The following is a 19,697-nucleotide window of genomic DNA, read 5'->3' as shown; positions in this document are numbered from 1 at the left end:
AAAATGAGAAATAAAATAAGGATCTTATATTCCACACTAAAGCTTTTATGTAGGGAGGAAAAGAAAAGGTCAAGAAGGGGATTAAAAGCGAGTGGACCAAACATTGTCTTTGGATGAGTTGGGATTTGGGAGAGAGAGCAATAAAAGGATTTGTTAAGCAATTATGAAGGAGAGAAGAAGCTTTTGGAGTGTGACATTTCTTGAATATCTCCAACGTTTTCTTCTCTCCTATTTCTATCTAAATTCTTATCCTCTCTTTGAAGAGCTGTCTTTGTTTGGTGCATATCCTTTGCTCGTGGACTTGTTTCCTTTCCCATCAAAAAATCACAAAACCTAATCCCTTTAGGGTTGTCCCACATCTTTTGTCTAGGATAGTGTGGTATGTTTCAAAAATGCTTTTGATTTAACGCTAAAGTACTTTTGAAATTATTAATGTTTAGAGGTAAAAATGATAAAGTGAAGAAATATCACAACTATATATATAGTAGGAGTGTAAACGGGTTAGGTTGGGTCAGATTTCTTTGACTCCGATCTGATTTGGATCAATTTTTTATGGATAAAATCCTACTTAGAGAACGTGGTTGTGGGATTTCACTTTTCAACACCAAGATCGATTTTTTTTCCTTCGAGAGAAGGATGTGATGGTTGAAGAAATATGAAGAAAAACCTAGTAGATTTGGTCGAGCAATTGAGGACCAAACCGAAACAAACCAATTTCAACTCGATTTCGGTTCGATTCTATTCTTGTTCTAACAAAATATTATCTGAACCAAATCGAATTAGTTCAGTCTAGTTTTTAGACTCATAATATATATAAGGAGAGAATTATATTAATTAAGGTTTATGGAGTGAAAAAATGAGAAAGGGGAGATCAAGGATGGATAGATTAATAAAAATAAGTGTAGAGAGAAATGTTAGAAGGGAAAAGGTATAAATAGATGTTGATGACAATAACTTAAAAGTGAGATATACTTGTTAATAATCTAATGAAGAACGAATGTATTTTTTTTATTTTTATTTTAAGGGTCCGCTTGTTTAATGTAAATAATCGAAATCTTAGATGTTCAGAATTATATATATTAGGAATTATAGATGTCTGGTATCTTTAAATTGTTATGTAGAAATATTTTTGCAGATATCTGGGAATGTTTTGATAATTGTATTTGTCTCATAGGATTTCTACTCAGGAATGCATTAAATTTACATAAAATTTCAAGAATGCCCTTATAACTGTTTATATAATTAATTTGATATAATTTGAACTTATATAACATATTTATTTTTATCAATAATTGATTTTTTAAAAATTAATACAATTTATATTATTTTTATATGTTGTTTTCTCAACAAAATAACATATCATATTTAAGATTATAAAATAAATATTAATTTACATTTAAAATTGAATATATTGCGAAAAAATAATAAGAATTACGATAAAACTAATATATATATATATATATATATATATATATATATATATATAATGAAGGACTAAAAAGTAAAATGAGAATGCCCTCAATTCAGAAATCTGGAAAATCCATATTTCAGAAGGGCGTCCAAAACTTTCTAGATGCTTCTCATTTGGACATCTTATGTCCGAGAATCTTTAGACACTGAAACATTTCACAATACTGCAAAATAAATTAAGTGAAATCCAAATATCCATTTCATGAGAATTTAAGATGTACGCAAAATAAAAAGAGGAGGATTGGAATACTTTAGACAATTTGGTCAAGAATGCACATTTCGTGTGTTAGTTGCGCAGAGTTAAAGCTCACTCACTTTAGTAGTATATAATATTTCTACATCACTTCAATTAAATCAAAATTATAATCAATAAGTCACGTCAATATTTTTATCATTATTTTTTAAAAAATAATAGTAAGAGATGTAAGTGGGTAAGATGTTGGCTTTTAACCAAAAAATCAATATAAATTACATGTATGAGTGTACTTCGGTAATTTACAGTTCAACCATAGTCATATTCTCATTGTTTAAAATTTCGGTTGAAATCTCAAAATTTTAATAAGGGAAATTTCGATATTTCTCTAATCTTGAAATTTCAATAAAAATTTTAAAATTTTCATCAAAATTTTGATAGAAATTTCAAGAATTTTGATAGAAATTTTCATTTTTTCTAACAAAGCTTAATGGAAGTTTTTTAAGGTTTATAGACTTATCTTGATTATATAATTTGTATAGTTTCACACATCAATCTATAATTTCATCTTAAAATTTAATTGATGTAAGGTTTATTTTTACCATCCAAAACTTTTATTTTCAAGAAACCAAAATTGAGAAAATTAATAACATATATTTATTTTTAATTTCATTCAAACATTTTTTTCACTTATTTTTCACATTATTTCACCTCAAAATTGGATTGATGTAAGTTTTATTTATTTATTTTTTATTTTACCGTCTAAAGATTTCATTTCTAAAAAACCAAAATTGATAAAAAATAGCATAAGTTTTTTTTTATTTTTTATTTTTTATTTTTTTTTTTTAAGTTTACCGTCTAAAGATTTCATTTCTAAAAAACCAAAATTGATAAAAATAGCATATATTTATTTTTAATTTCATTCAAACATTTTTCCACTAAATTTTCACATTATTTCCCACTAGAATTAAATTGATGTGAGTTTTTGCTTCTTTTACCATTCAAAGTTTTCATTTTCAAGAAAAAGACTTAGAAAAATAAAATAAAAATTGATATTATTTTGTAATTATATTTCCATTTTTTTTTTAAAATTTCTACTCTTGCATCGACATTTATTGAGAGTTTTATACCTCTAAATATTGTCTTAGTTTATAGAAATGATGATTAAAAATGGTCAAATATGGTATAATTAGGTCACAATCAAAGTTTCATAACTAATTATAATAATTTTTATCAATTTCTATAAAGTTTCTTGAAATTTCCATTGATATCGATATTTTCATCAATATTTCCATAAAAATCGAGACTTCGATATTTCCATCAACCTCGATATTTCAAACCTTGCATATTATTTACAATGAATAGGGGCTTTGGCATTAACAGACCTTTTTCTGACGGGTTTCTGTTGACAACTTTGGCAACAGTTTGAATATCATTTGAGAAAAGTTTTCTCAACACATTTTCGACTTTTCACAAACGTTTTTTTTCAAGGGAGAAGTGTAATTCCTTGTAGTGATAGTCTCTCAAAAACCTTAAATGTGTGCCACATCATAGACTTTTGCAAAATGTCAAAAATAACTATAAAGAATCTGACCTTTTCTTGACGCTATTTGAACCGTCAACAAAACATCGTTAGGAAATGGCTCTATCAACACAAAAATAGATTGGCATTAAGAGATCTCGTTCCCCCAATGCTAAATGGATTAAAGCTCATAAAACCCTTTCTTGATGTCAAATCCTCAATATTGAGAGAGGGTGTATCTCTCGACGCACAAGACTGATGAAAAACAATAAAAATCAAAATGAATCCACCGACGACTAGTTTTCAATTTTATAACTTAAAAACCAAACCTAGCCAACTATATAGTTTATATGGTTCAATCTCACTCGATTTGATTGGTTTATATCAATAGTTTCAATATTAAATAGATTTAGGCATTTAAATTTTAAAGGTTGAATTAATGTTCTTGTATAGAAATGCCAAAACCTAGTATTTAAAAAAAATTGTAAGCAACATAGACAGCCTTCTAATCATTGATCTGGAAGGCACAAAACTAAGGTAAGATTTTGATGGAAAAATCAAAATCAAGTTCTTTCTAATTGATTTATTAACATAGTACAACCCATATTCAACCCACATGATTTGATGTTGAATTTAGTTCCATGTAATGAAAACAAAGAAAAGGAAGAGACTGCTTTTTTGGTGGCACTAAAGTCGTCTATGAGCCCACCATTAAAGGTCTGGATTTATGCATGTTTGAAATGATTCAAACCCTAAACGTATAGTTATATATTTGGAGGTGACTCGAGGACACTATATGGTTTAAATGACCGCAACTTGTTTTTTCATTACTTTAAACGAATTTAGAGTAATCAAGATATATATAACTTCTTGATCAAAAGGTCAAAGATTTGATTCTCAACTTAACCTCTATTATCTCAGGTAGGTTCCTAAACCTCAACTAGCAAAGGCATTTATGACTGTTCATTAAAGGGATCAATAGTATTTAAGGGATCAATGGTATTTTTTTTCTTCATTATTATGACTTATTGTTCATTGAAGGGATCAATGGTATTTAAGAAGTTAAATGTAACTATAGGGGCAAAACGATAATTTTGACTCATCTGTACTTACGAGCAATTTGTGAAGTCATTACAATGTTCTATGGTTATATCCAATGGACACAGAAATATATCTATTGTGCGAAGAGTGTAGTTGTTGGTCTTTAATGGAGTGACCAATAGTTAATGGATGTCGAGTAATTTAATTAAAATAGTTTAATTAATTATTCAATTACCATTTGAGCTTCAATCTACATGTCCATAAGGTCTCCTCTGTAGCTCAACTAGGATTATTGAGAATTAATTTTTGATTAATTGGAATTGTTCAAATTAATTGAGTGAATTAATTATATATGATGTAATTAATTTAAATTAATTATATGTGATATAATTAATATAATGTATTTAATACATTATAATATAAAGTTTATTTTGAGAGGAATTTAATATTCAAATATGAACTAATTATATGGATGAGATTCATATAATTAAATTTAATATAAATTTGATTTATATCAAATACCATGGATTGATTGAGAGAATTTAAACTATAGATTATATTGTATTTGATATAGTATAAAAACTATAGGTTATGTGTTATATTGATATAACATATAGTTAATATATAATATATGATAAGTTGGTTATTATATATATATATATATATATATATATATTAAACTTTTATTAAATTAAATTTTGAATTTAATTTAGGAGGGAGTTAACCCCCCTTCCCCTTCTATTTTCTCCCTTCACTCAATCCTGGAAGTGAGAGTTGTGTGATTTGGTTATTCTTCATCTTCTTCATAGAAGATAAACATAGAAGGTCTGTGTGAAATTCTATTAAAAAAAAACATAATTCATCTCAAGCAAAATTCTTCCCCCCTCTCCTAAAAATTAACAAAGCTCACAACTTGTTTAATTCTCAACTCCTAAGTAGAATATAGAAGGCTCACTTGTGGTAGTATCCACATGGGTTTTTGGTTCTATTCGAGTTTTTATTGGAGAGTTTGTGATCAATTGGAAGAGATTTCGTGAAGATTAATTTGTTTTTCAAAGGTAAGTAAAATTCTAAAACCTAATCTCCCTTCTCTACTTAATTCAAAAGCATGTTGTAAAATTTATGTAAAATGCATATTGTGTTTCTCTGTAATTATAATTCTATGAAATTGAAATTGGGACACGATTCACACTTTCGCATTGAATCTCAAAGTCCTTCAGGAGTTGTAACAAGTAAGGCACAAGATTTAGGCATGGGAAAGGGTGATAATCCATTTAGAATTCAAGATCACAACCAATCCGAGACAATGATCATTGGAGCATATCTCAAAGCCTCAACTTCAAATACCTCTACAAAATTGCAAAACACAAGCTAAGTTTTTCTCTGATGCTATATTTAAATTCAATTATCAATCTATATATATCAAGGATTCTAGGTTAATTGGAATACATAAAGAATGTACAATAGAATACGTGAATCAATGCTACTACATATAATTATTTGGATGCAAGATTTTATAAAGACAGCTAAAGAATCCTAAAAGGACTTAATTATCTAGAAAAGAGAAGGTTACCATGAGAAACCCAATTAGGACTCAGCAATTTTTTGAGTAAAAATATTTGGTAAATATTAGGGGTGTTAGGGTTGATGCCTTAAATCTCATAGAGTCCTATAGTTTGTAATTGTATTATACAAACCTATTATTTATTTAATAAAATATTTGATGTTTTATTTCAAAATTAGTTGCATTAACCACAAACCAATAAACTAACATCCAGGGTTATCTTGTAGCTTAAACATGTATGTAGAGACATATAGGTAGATCATCTTTAAGTGATAACCTAAATAGTCTATAGTAGATGGATAAGGCTGGATACCTTATCCTAGTAACACTACGAGTGTGGCCCACTTTGTAGGTATTACCATTGTTGTAAAGTGCTACAAATGATCTGATTTTGATAATTCGTGTGGAGACATGTGAGCGGGGATATTCTATATAAAGGAGTTTGTATAAGATTAGACCACAAAATGTTTAGTCTCATTATCTAACGTCGTTCATTATAAAGACTTACATTTCACTAGGATGACAATTAATATGACCTGAATCCTAAGTGAGTTGTGAACTCCTACCTATGAGGGTGGTCTTTTGATTTGTATGGATGAAAGTAGCCAGATCGTCGACTCAATAAGCCTACCATTTTGAGGATTTGTTTGATTAGGGAACTGAGAATACAGCTACACAGAAGGAATTCACTCATTCCCCAAGGTCGGAGCAAGTAGATAAATTGCTCCCTTAAGGGTTGATTCCAGGGCTTGAACAATGTAGCACCACACCCTCTCCTGTCTCGAGAGGGGTTTAGTCATAGTTGGACTATGATTTATCATTCATTATAGAGGTCAGTGGTACTTAAGGAGTTAGATGTAACTACAAGGGAAAAACAATAATTTCGACCCATATGTACTTACAAGCAATTTGTGAAGGGTCATCGTACTGTTGATTGGTTATATCCAATAGACACAAAAATATATCTGTAGTGCGAAGAGCACAGCTGTCGATCTTAAGTGGAGTGTCTGACAGTTAACGGATGGTGAATAATTTAATTAAAGAGTTTAATTAATTATTCAGATACTGTTGAAGCTTCAAGCTACAGGTCGATGAGGTCCCCTCAGTAGCTTAATGGGATTTAATGAGGATCAGTTTTTAGATTAATTTGAATTGTTCAAGTTAATTGAGGGAATTAATTATATGTGATATAATTAAGTTTATTTAATTATATATGATATAATTACTATAATATATTTGATAGATTATAAAGCATGTTTAAGAAGAATTAAATATTTGAATATGATTCAAATATTAATTATGTGAATTAGATTCATATAATTTAAATTTAATGTAATTATGATTTATATTAGATGCCATAAGTAAGAGAAAAGAAACTATAGATTATATTGTATATGATACATTATTGAAGTTATAGTTTATATGTCATATTTGATGTAACATATAGTTTAATATATATTATGATAAAGTAGTTATCATATGAATATATATTAAATAAATAAATACATTACTATTTAATTAATTTATTTAAATTAATTAATTATCAAATTGCTCACATATCTTTCTCATTAGCCAATCGTGCACACAAATAAAATAGAAAAAATCTTTTCTTAAAAAAAAAATTAATGGCAGACATGAAATATCTTATTAATTTATTATTTTATTAAAATAAATGAAATTCTTACCCAAATTAGGATTAGAGAGATTTAAAAAGTAATTAAATACTCGAAGACTTTGTTCATAAAAAATGACATTAAAAAAAAGGAAGGAAAAAGAAGAGAAAGGAGGAGATGTAAACAAGAAAAATAAAGAAAATATAAATGAAAATGATAATGGAGTATTAAAAGAAAAAAATAATTATAAAAAATAAATATAAATAAATAAATAACAGCTTGGAAAGGAGAGAGAGAGGGGACGTGATAGTATTTAGTAAATAAATACTAAAAATGTTGTGATTTAAGTATAATAACTAAAATAGATATATATTGCATTAAAAAGAAACTAAAATAGACGTCATTTACTATCAAAATTTGAATAGTTCTTTTTCTTGACAATCTTAACAAAATAGTTTATTTGATCCATACCATAAATTTTCATTGTTGTAACTAAAAAAAGCTGGCGTGTAACATCTTTCTTTTTTAAAAAAAATTAAAATTAAAAATAGAAAAAAAAAACTATTTACACAAAATAACAAGATTTCGATTTGCTTTTATGGAGTTCGATAGAAATAGTCTATCAGTAATAGAAAATAATATAAATTATCACAGATAGATGTTAAAAGAAATCTATTAATGTTTCTCAGTGTTTTTTTTTTTAGTTCTATAAATAGTTTGACATTTTTTTAAGTGTGATTTTTTTTTTTATAAAAAAAATCAATTAACTTTCTCTCTCTTTTTTCTCTCTCCCCTCTCACCAATTACTTGTATGTTGTGGTCTATCTATTGTTACTTATCTACATGTCTACGTCATCACGAGAAAATTTCTAGTATTACGATATGTTGGAAAATATTCCATACTACTTCCATTTTTACTCTCACAATAATTGTATTTAATGTAGGATTTACGAAATAAATAAATAATAAATAGTAAATCATTTAATGATGTGTCGAATAATAAATAGAAGGAATTGATATTATGATAGATTAGATTTTTATTTTTATTTTCATTTTATTTTTTGGTCACCCGTTGTTTACCTTTCTATTTGAAACAAGAATTAGGATCTCTCCTTTATTTCAAATCAAGGGAGAAAGGTGAGAGACGTGACGACTATAGACAAGGGAGAAAGTAGAGAGAGTGAAATACTCAAAAAAATTTAATAAAAAATCCGCATAAACTTTCTAATAGCTATATAGTAATTCCTAAAATAAAAAAAAAGAAAAATAGCCCCATGGTAAAGAAAAACTACCTTATATAGACCAAATAAATTATTTTTTCAAATCTTGAATTTAAAATGTTCAACAGGTTTTGAAAGGCAATTTCAAACAAACACATCACAATAATACTCAATTTATAATGTGTTTGAAATACATTTTCAAATGTTTAATTTAAAAAATAAATCATTTTACAACTACTCAAAATAATTTTTCAAGTATATTTTAATAAGTTTTTATCACAAGTGTTTAAATAAAAATGATTTTAATTAAAAAATAATTTTTTTCTCAAGTCAATCCAAAGAGGTTCTTAATAATATATAAGTGGTTAATTACTCTTCTATAATCACTTTTAATAATACACTTGATATCATTCCAAATGCAATCAGATGTCAATTATATTTTTCCAAAAAAAAAATGATAATAAAATTGAGTTTTCTAATTATCCAAATATCATAAGACATTGTTAAACTACAACTAAATTCAAAATTATATATAAACTAAACAATAGATTAAAAAAATTAGCCCATACTCTTCTAGTTATAGAATCTCTCAATTTATAGAATCGACATGTGAATTATTAGCATCAATTTGTTGAGAAAAAATGTAACTAAATCTAAAGATGTTGATGTCGATGAAAATATTGAGATTTCGATTTTATGAAAATATTGATGGAAATTTCGAAAAACTCTATAGAAATTGAATTGATAAAAAAATTGTTATAATTAGTTAATGAAATTTTGATTGTGACCTAATTAGACTATATTCGACCTTTTTTTAAATAATAATTTCTATCAAGACAATATTTGACGGTATAGTGTAAATATCTGTATAAATGTCGATACGAGAGCAGAGATTTAAAAAAGAAATAGAAAAATAATTACAAAATAATATCAAATTTTATTTTTTTTCTAAGTCTTTTTCTTAGAAGTGAAAATTTTGGATGGTAAAAGGAGCAAAACTTACATAAATTCAATTTTGAGGTGAAATGATGTGAAAATACATGGAAAAATATTTGAATGAAATTAAAAATAAATATATGTTATTTTTTATCAATTTTGGATTCTTAGAAATGAAAGCTTTGATGGTTAAAAAAAAAAAAAAATAGATCAATCCAATTTTAAAGTGAAATGAAATTCAATGAAAAAATATTTAAATGAAGTTAAAAATAAATATATGTTATTATTTTTCTCAAGTTTAGTTTCTTGAAAATGAAAGCTTTTGATAGTAAAAAATAAAACTTACATCAATTCAATTTTAAGGTGAATTTATATATTGATATATGAAACTATATAGTTCGTGTAATCAAGACAAGTCTATAAACCTTAAAAATTTTTTATTGAGCCTAATTAAAAAAAATCAAAATCTTCCATCAAAATTCAAGAAATTTTGAGAAGAGGAGAAAAATTAAAATTCTCCCATGCTGAAATTTTGATCCAAATTTAGATCTATGATGGTTACAAACAATATATCTAAATGTTAATTGAGATGACAACTAAATTTAAAAATTGATTTAGAATTATACAATAATAATGTAATCAATGTAAAAAATACTCATGAACCTAAAACAGATTTCAAATGAGAAAAGTTGGTGTGCATAATATTGTCAATAATTGTATATGGGGGATGGATAACCCCTCTATACAGTTTGGATCTAAATTATATTTCTTTTACAAACAATAATCAAATAAAGATCTAAAAAAAACAATCTCTTTGTTTTTTACATTCTTCTTTTGGACTTTTTTTTTTTTTTTCTTTATCCTTTTCTTCTCTCCTGTTAGATCTTCAGTTGTTGTCATGGCTGTTCCCTATTTATGTCTTGTTCAATTTTATCTTTTTTCAAAATTTATAAACATCCTAGCCCTCTTGCTTCTGATCCCTTCATGATCCTCAACCTTTTGCAAGAAGAGATGAACATTCTGCATATTTTGAAATTTGAAATTTCACATCAGAAATAATGTCCTTTTTGTTTAGTAATTAAGTAATCTGGAAGAACATTAGATATCAATACTTACTCCCATGGAACATCCCCAACGAGCATCCAATCGTTATCTTTGTCTTCGTAAGTTGGAACGTAATCAAATCCATTGAAATCTTCTTTTTCCGAGTAACCACCTAAAGAGAAATCGAATGCATATTAGTTAATTCGGTATTCACTACTTAACTCAAAAGCTTAAGTTCGTTTTTCTTTTGATTTTTTCTCTTACCTAAATTGAATTTGAACATGTTCTCCAAGGCCTTTACGAGCTCTGTGTAACTTTTGTAAATTGTTAAATCAATCTTCCTTAAGTATGGTGCTCCATCCATGCTCACTTTCACGTACACTCCGGAGCCGGAACTTTCTTCCTCACTTTTCTTTCCAGCCAAACAATTCTTCCGATATGATCGAACCGGCGGCCATCCAACAACTTGTGCCCTACAAAACATAACATTATTAGTTTGAGATCTTAGACGAGATTCAATTCAAGATACTTAATATTCATTGAGAATCTAATACTAAAAAGATGAGTGGATCTTACTATACCATATTTATTGTATTAAAATCGAAATCAACTCCCAGAATGGTAATATAATTATTGTATTAATTTTTTTATCTTCTAAAGAACTTGTCTCACTAAGTCGACCCGAGATCTTAAAGAAACTCTAAGCCAAAAAAAAAAAGAACTTACTTGGAGGGAGGAGGTTGGGAGGCTTGGTTGAGGCGATTTCCGGCATCCGAAACGCTGCCGTTACTTTCCTTGTCAATCTCTGAAAAGGATCTCTTGTTGGGGTGTGATCCGGTGCGGCGCTCGGGCTCGTCGGAGCCGGGGAGGCCGAGGCGGAGCTCGGTGGCTTGGAAGTTGAGATCTTGATGGTCGGAAGAAACTGCCAGTTTGGCCATTTTGGGTTTTGAAACTAAAATCGATGAGAGGGTTTGAAGAATTTGAGTAAATAATGATAATGTAGAAAGGTTTTCTGTGTTCTGAAAGTTTATAATGAAGAGAGAACATATATAATGGGAAGCACCACATTTTCACCAACACGCACGGTATGGTCTGCATGAACTCCACCATCAATTATTTGACACGTGTCACCCTTTGCTTTTATTCTTTTTCTTTTTTGAGGAAATTATTTTTCTATCTTCTGTTCGATGAATATTTCTAAAATCATTTATTTCATAACTAAACTATATCTTTACTTTTTACTGTTTTTTTTAATGTAATATTGTAAATGTTTGAGGATGACATTCAAATTTGCAATAATATTTATAAATTGAGGTTGTTCCCAAATTTTGAAATTGGTATCTTTATAATCCTACAAATAACAATAATATGGAAGACTTTTGTATATTAAATGAATGGAGTGAGAATTATCTTATTCAATTTTCTAAATAGTCATTATAATTTCTAAACTACGGAAAAAAGAAATTAAAACGGATTTAATTTACTTTACCTCTCAACATTTAAAATGGTTTAATTCTCTCGATTTTATATATATTACGCATCGTTTAATCATATTTCATAATTAATTCTTTTTATAATATAATTTAACACTCTTTTTTTAGAAAAAAAATATATAAATTATTTACACAAAATAACAAATTTTAATTATTTTAGATTTATATTAATTTCTATCATGGATAGATATTGATAGACTTCTTTCAGCATTTATCAATATTTTTTTATATTTATTTAAATAGTTTGATATTTTTTTTATCTGTAAAAATTTTTCATTACTTAAAATTTAATAAATAATAAAATACAAAAATGATGACACGTGGGTAGCGGACCAAGTATATGGCGGTGGCACGTGGAATAGAGCATCCCGTGTGTGTCAAGCGACAGATATGAATGTTCCCTAAAAGAACGACACGCTGGAGGATGTGGTCCGACGTGGAGGGGACAAACCTTAGACAATTACAGCCAATTGTATTAAAAGACCTTGGACCAGAAACCAACGGTCCAGATTGAGTTTCTGAGGACCCCAATATGCAGCCGTTGGATCGAGTTAAGGCATTAAAAAACAGCCCCATGTGACGAAAGGGCCCCACTTGGATTGATTGGGCAAAGTGGAACAGTATGGGCCCTCCCTCGTGATTTTTTTCTTCTTTTTTTCTTTTTTAATTTATTTTTTTCAAATTTTAACATTTATGAGATTGATTTGATTTGATTAGCATTTTGGTAGGAATTCATGTGGGCTGTCAAAAGCTTAGGGTTTACAGTTTAATTTTGATTTTGATTGTCTCGGGAAATTTTAGGAAGTTGTTTGGAAACTGCCCATTTAATATTTTTGTTCCCTTTTTAGAAAAAAAAAATAATAATAAAATATCTTTTTTTGACTAGTCCTCGCCCATCATATTGATTAATAATGAGCTGTTATGTTGATAGTATGATCGAAACATATGAAACGAAGATTTGAAAATATAACCTCCAAACATGATTATTCATATTTTATTGTGTCTGTGACATTTTTTAAATATTCTCATGCGAAACAGTTATATTTGTTTTAAAGATTCAAGCATTCTTCTTTTCGTAAGGTTAAATCAATAAAAAAAAAAAAAAAAACATTTTTAATTAGAAACAGTTTTTTTACAAATCTGTATATATTTCATAAAGTTATCGATAATTCACATGCATATTATTTTTGAAGTCGAAAATATGATCTATCATATCTGCTGTTATTAAACTGAGTTAGTATTGTTTTCTCACATATTTGTTATATTGTACTACTTTTCTAAGTATATAATCATCATGGTTAAAATGAGTACTATTTATATATGTCTCTTCAAATTCTATGAATATATATACATACCTCTTCAAATTTGTTTACAATACTATACAATTTTTTTAAGGCTTTAATCTCTCCCTCTTTATCCAATTTATGTTGGAGTTTTGTGTGGTTAGTTCCCGTGGAACGAGGTACATAATAGATCTATAAGAAAAGGTTTGCTCCATTTTAAGAGATAATTATTTCTGTAAACTCACATGTTAATATTAAAGCAGAAAATATAAATTGTACATGAATTCTAAAACCAAACAAATTAACAACCAAAAGTTAATGAAGAATAAAGGATTTGAGAAAGTCTACAATATTGGCTTGAGGCGTACTGTTGAACGCTGTCTTTAGAGAAGACGTGCCTGCACTTGCATTATGTATTTTGGTACTCCACTCCCTGGATATGTTATCCTACAAGAAGGGTTGTGTGCAGCTAAGCAATTTTATGAACTTTTGTTAGACTTGTACGCTTACAGAAAAACCCTTTTCGAAAAGAATTATTGAAAACCGGAGCTCATGTGTGAATAAGGTTTCTATAAAAACTATACTCTCATCTCACGGGAGAAGAAGATTAAAAGCATAAAGAAGATCTAACTACATTCACGTAAGAATTATTTCTTTAAAAATGAGAGAGGAAACTGACCATTTTTCATCTACTAACTAACCAAATGAAATAAATAATTAAAATAAGGTAAAATAAAATAAAGAAAAATCTTTAAACTGTCCAACAGCATGTGTGCATGGAAGAGTTTATCCATTTTGTATATTGGACATATTCTAAATGTTGAGGATACAAATCTCGGAGAAGTGAGGAAGATTCTTGGTCTATAGAAGTAAGAACAAAATCTCTATTTTACATTAGGTGGGAATAAAAGTATTTACAAAAATAAAGTATTATTTACAACCTTGACCACAACTCTCCTAACCTTTTTCCCCTCATGAGAGTATAGAATAGAGAGATGGAGAGAAAATAGATTAGAGATGAAATTGCATGAAAAAAACACATGTTTACTTCATTTTATATAGAGGAATACTTGAGTGCATCTCAAGATGCAACTATCTTTTGGGTGAAAATTTATTTTTTTTCAAAAATAAGAGGGAACCACCCTTTGGTTGGAGAATCCCACATTGGAGAATTTTGAAAAATAAGTCTCCCTTTTGTACTCCAACCTTGGGTTATGGGTTTGGGCCCAAAGGTATCCATGTTTTGGAGGGAGTGAGGAGGTAGATCAATGTGGATTCGATGGCGTCTAACTAAATGCTTGAAAAACAAAAGATGGAATGAAGATTTTTTTCCTTTTTAAAAAGAAAAAATAAAAATAAAAATTAAAGGATAAATAATAAAAAATAATAATATTTTTATTAAAGAAAAATAATCACACACGCACCTCGCCACACCCGACCGGATGGCCCAAGGTTGGTAACAGTGCATTTTTGATCGGATTTTCTTTTTGGGCTGCTTTATCCCAGGGACGACGTAACAGTATTCTTGACCTGCTTGCACACTTGGGTAGAGCTGTGAAACGTCTTAAAGAGCATGACTCAGCCTATAACGAGCCTTTGTTTTGCAGGTTCCATTCTTTGTTGACTACCGTTTCCTGACCGTTTGTTGCTGCCCTATTCGTCGTCTAAGCATCTTGCCGTTTACAACAATTTTAAAACATGCTCTGCCATATCACTAATGGCCCTCACTAGCAACAACGACATTATTACATACGACCTCAACAATCCATTCCGGTTCGAAGGAGCGAACTTCAAATGGTGGAAGCAAAAGATGTTCTTTCTTACCGTCAAGAAAATTGCCGACACATATACCGGAGATAAGTCGATCGTCCCTTTAGAAGAATCAACTGAACAATAGATAAAAGAAGCTGTTGACTGGGAGGAGAAAGATTTTCTATGTAAGAACTTTATATTAAATGGTTTGATTGATGATCTGTATGACTACTACAACATAATGAAGACAACGAATAAGGTCTGGGACGCCCTGCAAAAGAAGTACGACACCGAGGAGGTTGGATCAAAGAAATATGCTGTCAGTCATTATCTCAAGTTCCAGATGACAGATGACAAATCTATGGAGGCCCAGTCTCATGAACTGCAGAAGATAGCCCATGAGATAATTACTGAAGGTATGCTTCTAGACGAACAATTCTAAGTTGTTATTATTATTGATAAACTTTCCCAAAGGATTTTAAGAACACTTTGAGGCATAAAACCAACGAGTTTTCCTTGGAGAGTCTTACTACCGGACTAAGGATTGGGGTGGAAGCCCAGAAGCAAGACCAGAGGGAAAAGGTGAACTCCGTACCTGGGAGACCCACCTCTGCCACGATAAAACCTGACCAAAAATCAAAGGGAACAAATAGGAAAGGTCAAAATCGTGGCTCCAGCAATTAGAACCAATAGAAAAAACAGAAACTCCCTTAAGGAGAAACGATACAGTTCTTTTGCTTTAATTGTAATAACTTAGACACATGGCTAGGAACTGTAGGAACAGGCTCGTCCTGCTAGACAAGCGAACCTGTCAGAAGAACCGTTAGTTGCTTGCCATGATCACAGAAGTAAATGTGACCGGTGGTTTTGAAGTGTGGTGGATAGACACTGGCGCTACGCACCATGTCTATCACAACCTTGGTCTCTTTAAAACTAATTGTAAAACCCGGATCTCCATTTTTCTACTTAAGTAAGTGATTAAGGGGTTAATTAGGAGAAAATTAAATCCTATGTTATGTAAATAATCTAATAATTTTACAATTATCATAATAACTGTAATAATTGTCACCTTCTGTGGATCAACAATTAGTAAGAGTGAATGTAAACTATAATGGTTAGGTATTATAGTTATGATAACCATATTTGATCCTGGAGTACGAGTAGAGAGGACCCTAAAAGAATAAAAAGAAGAGAAAACCTTGAAGACTTAAATCCTGAATAGTGAAGAAAGGATTGAAGAACTGAGGAAAATATAGAAAATTATTTGAGAAAATTTGTGTGGAAGTTGCACGGAGATAAACCATATTCACAGTAGCTAATGAGATTGGAAAGAATGAGAGTGGAGAGAGCGACACCAGCGAGAGTGGAGGCAGCGAGAGAATGGGAGAGAGCGAGATTGATTTGAACGAGAGAATGGAAGAGAGCGAGAGAATGGAAGAGAGAGCGAGATTGGAGAAGAGCGAGAGTTTGAGCGAGGAAGTTGGAGAGAGTGAGAGTGGGGAAAGCGAGAGTTTGAGTGAGAAAGTTAGAGAGAGTGAGAGTAGAGAGAGTAAGATTGTGAGTGAGAAAGTGAAAGAGAGCGAGAGTGGAAAGAGCGAGATCAGCGAGAAAATGGGAGAGAGCGAGAGCAGCCTGAACGCCTCATTCGAACGTCAGCCCACGCGATCGAAGGAAATTGCCTGTGCATTGAACGGCCGGGAATTTATGTGTTAAAATTGGCCATGATCTTATAGATTATGCATTGAAAACCCTAAATTGAATACAAACAAAGCTTGAAGACGTAAGGGTAAATGTCAACCAAAATTAGGTGTCTTATTAAGAGAAATTCTTAAACCCTAAGAAATTGTGTTGGATGCGTTTGGGAAGAACACATTGAACCAAGGTGAAGTCAGCTTACGTTGATAAAGGGAGGATTAAACATTTGGCCATGCAGCCAAGTAGGTGGTGTCAACACCATAGGAGATTTGGATGCCTATAAATAGAGTTGTTGGGATTTCATTTTCAAATCACAAATCATAAAATTCGAAAAAAGAGGGGGAGAATAGAGCGCATTGGACAATAAGGGTGGAGAAGAATGCATCAAATTGAGACAAAAAGATCTCCCAATCTACTCAAGCGTTTGATGTAATTCTAAAGCCATCTGAAAGATAAGAGAGTCTAGTATTCATGGTGAGGCTGCCGGAGAAGAAGCTCTAAGGAATTGGGCTGGAGAATGAGAAAAATATAGAGGGGTCGAGCTATCGGGTAAGCTGGGCTAGTCTTGATATTTGGATGGTTTCGGCTAAACCATGAAAAGTTATGAGCTAAGATTTTATGGTAAGTTTCTTGAGACATTTTAGAATAGTTTTGTAGAAGGAAGTATCTCAAAATAAGGTTTAGAACTATGAGTAATCTAAGATATAAATTGGATCTGGATTCTAGGGGTAAAAAAGGAGCCCGAGGTAGAAAAGTGAACTATTAGAAAGGCTTCTAAGAAATTAAGGTGAGTGTTATAGCTTTGATAATTAACACATAGGTTGAGTGTTATAGCTTTGATAATTAACACATAGTGTGAGTGCTATAGTGTTATAGTTTCGATATATCGTGAGTGTTATGTTGCTTTGATAAATAAAGAATATTGTGTGTTTATACAGTGTTGATAGTAAATGCATATTATGAGTATTCGCTTAGCTTTATACTCTGATATTGGAATATATGGCTGTAGATACAAAATACATGCTTTTGATGATAAGATGATTACCATGATATTGTTTGTGTGTGACTGTGGAAACTGAGATTATGCCCGGGATATAGTTAGAATGCTTAACAAAAGGTGCTTGGCGGGAAAAATATGGTCGGCTTTGGTCGGCAGGAAATAATAGTCGATGACGACCGGTAGGAAATATGGTCAAGTACCTAAGCATGACTAGCGGAATAAAGAAAATGGTCGATGTGCACATTGGTGGGAATTGAGGTCATAGGAAGGTTTCCATAGATGATTGTATTGATTGATGATATGATATACATGCTACGTGTAGCTTTTGGGATAAAGATTACTGGTTGAATGATTATATCTTTGGTTGTGCATGAGTTATAATGCGAGTGTTGACATGTGATTGATTTCCCAAAAATGATGATTTTCAAAGTGAATTTCATCTTAAAAGAACCCCTCACTGGGCTTAGTAGCTCACACTCTTCAAAATGTTTTCTTAATCCCCCCACCCCCTAGGTAGCGGAAGATGAGGAGTTCCAAGGTGCTGCTAAGGTCAAGGTCTGCCACGTGCCCCAATTACACTTCTAGAGGGTTTTTACGGTTGTCGTTGTAAACTTTGTTGTTAAGTTCTTAAGTTGTATAAATGTTATTTCACTATCGTAATAAAAGATAGGCCTACTTAATCCGTTATAGTTTATCTCCTTGACTTAATCATTCCGCTGTGTATAAGTTATAGTATGGTATCAGAGTTATTCCGCAAGAATCATTAGGCAGTAAGTGTCAGCTCAAGGGTTGACAACTGCTGCAGTCGCATCCCTCTTTCAGGCTGAGAAGGTGGTCTGGGGGCGGAGTGTGACACTTATACTGAATCTAAGGATAAGAATATTCTATTTGGGGATCACCACTCCACGAAATTACTGGAACCAGCGAGGTGGAACTAAAGTTTACCTCCGGAAAGACCCTTACGTTGAAGGACGTCCTGCACACTTCGGAGATAAGAAAGAATTTAGTCTTGAGCTATCTCCTCAACAAAGTCGAGTTTACTTAAACCATAAGGGCAGACCTATATACCCTTACCAAAAATAATGTATTCGTAGGGAAAGGGTATGCAACTGAGAGAATGCTCAAATTAAATTTATACCTTAATAAAATGAAATCTTCTATGTATATGTTGTGTTCTATGAATGTTTGGCATGCTAAACTCTGTCATGTGAATAAGAATCTAATTAGTAACATGATTAGGCTGTAAATGATACCTAAGTTATCCACGAATGAATTTGATAAATGCGAGTATTGTAGTCAGGCCAAAATTACTAAAATTTCGTATAAATATGTACTTAGGATTTCTGAGGCTCTAGATTTAATTCATTCTGATTTATGTGAATTTAATGGCATTTTGACTAGGAACAGTAAAAGATATTTCGTGAATTTTATTGATGACTACTCTGATTTTACTTTTGTGTACTTGCTAAAAAACAAAAGTGATGCTTTTGATGCCTTCAAATTATTTGTTTCTGAAGTAGAGAATTAGTTTAATAGAGAGATTAAAAGACTTCGTAGTGATAGGGAATTGAGTACGACTCGTATAACTTTAATGAGTTCTTTAACTCACATGGAATAATACATGAAAAGACTGCACCTTACTCTTCTGAAATGAACGGAAAAGCCGAAAGGAAAAATATAACTTTAACTGAGCTAGTAGTTTCTATTTTACTTAGTTCAGGAGTCGCGTCTTATTGGTGGGGTGAAATCATCCTTACCTGTGTTATGTCTAAAATGGAATCCCAAAGTCTAGAAACACAACTTCACCTTACGAAATTCTCAAGAATAAGAAACCAAACTTGTCTTGTTTTAGAACATGTGGTTGTCTAGCC

General features: G+C 30.5%; 1 protein-coding gene across 1 annotated transcript; it reads right to left on the bottom strand.

Annotated features, from left to right (window-relative positions):
• Positions 1–10,239: 10,239 nt before the first annotated feature.
• On the bottom strand, positions 10,240–11,639 carry LOC120085222 (auxin-induced protein 22D-like). The gene is made up of 4 exons (XM_039041118.2): positions 11,330–11,639; positions 10,868–11,076; positions 10,676–10,775; positions 10,240–10,579 (listed from the first exon to the last, which is right to left on the bottom strand). Exons 1-4 carry the CDS (start codon positions 11,539–11,541, stop codon positions 10,507–10,509), a joined length of 594 nt encoding a protein of 197 aa, XP_038897046.1. The 5' UTR covers positions 11,542–11,639; the 3' UTR covers positions 10,240–10,506.
• Between the last annotated feature and the right edge of the window lie 8,058 nt (positions 11,640–19,697).

This window comes from Benincasa hispida, chromosome 9 (genome assembly GCF_027475165.1).
Source record: "Benincasa hispida cultivar pf3 chromosome 9, pf3_genome.v1.1, whole genome shotgun sequence".
Lineage (NCBI taxonomy): Eukaryota > Viridiplantae > Streptophyta > Magnoliopsida > Cucurbitales > Cucurbitaceae > Benincasa > Benincasa hispida.
The sequence above is the reverse complement of the archived record's forward strand: the minus strand, read 5'-3'. Positions and strand labels throughout refer to the sequence as shown.

Excerpts from the sequence above, each read along its gene's own strand:
- LOC120085222 (XM_039041118.2), bottom strand. The coding sequence starts at position 11,541 with ATGGCCAAACTGGCAGTTTCTTCCGACCATCAAGATCTCAACTTCCAA. Across the intron at positions 11,077-11,329 it reads TCCCAACCTCCTCCCTCCAA|GGCACAAGTTGTTGGATGGC; the intron begins GTAAGTTCTTTT and ends TATGTTTTGTAG. Across the intron at positions 10,776-10,867 it reads CATGTTCAAATTCAATTTAG|GTGGTTACTCGGAAAAAGAA; the intron begins GTAAGAGAAAAA and ends ATTTCTCTTTAG.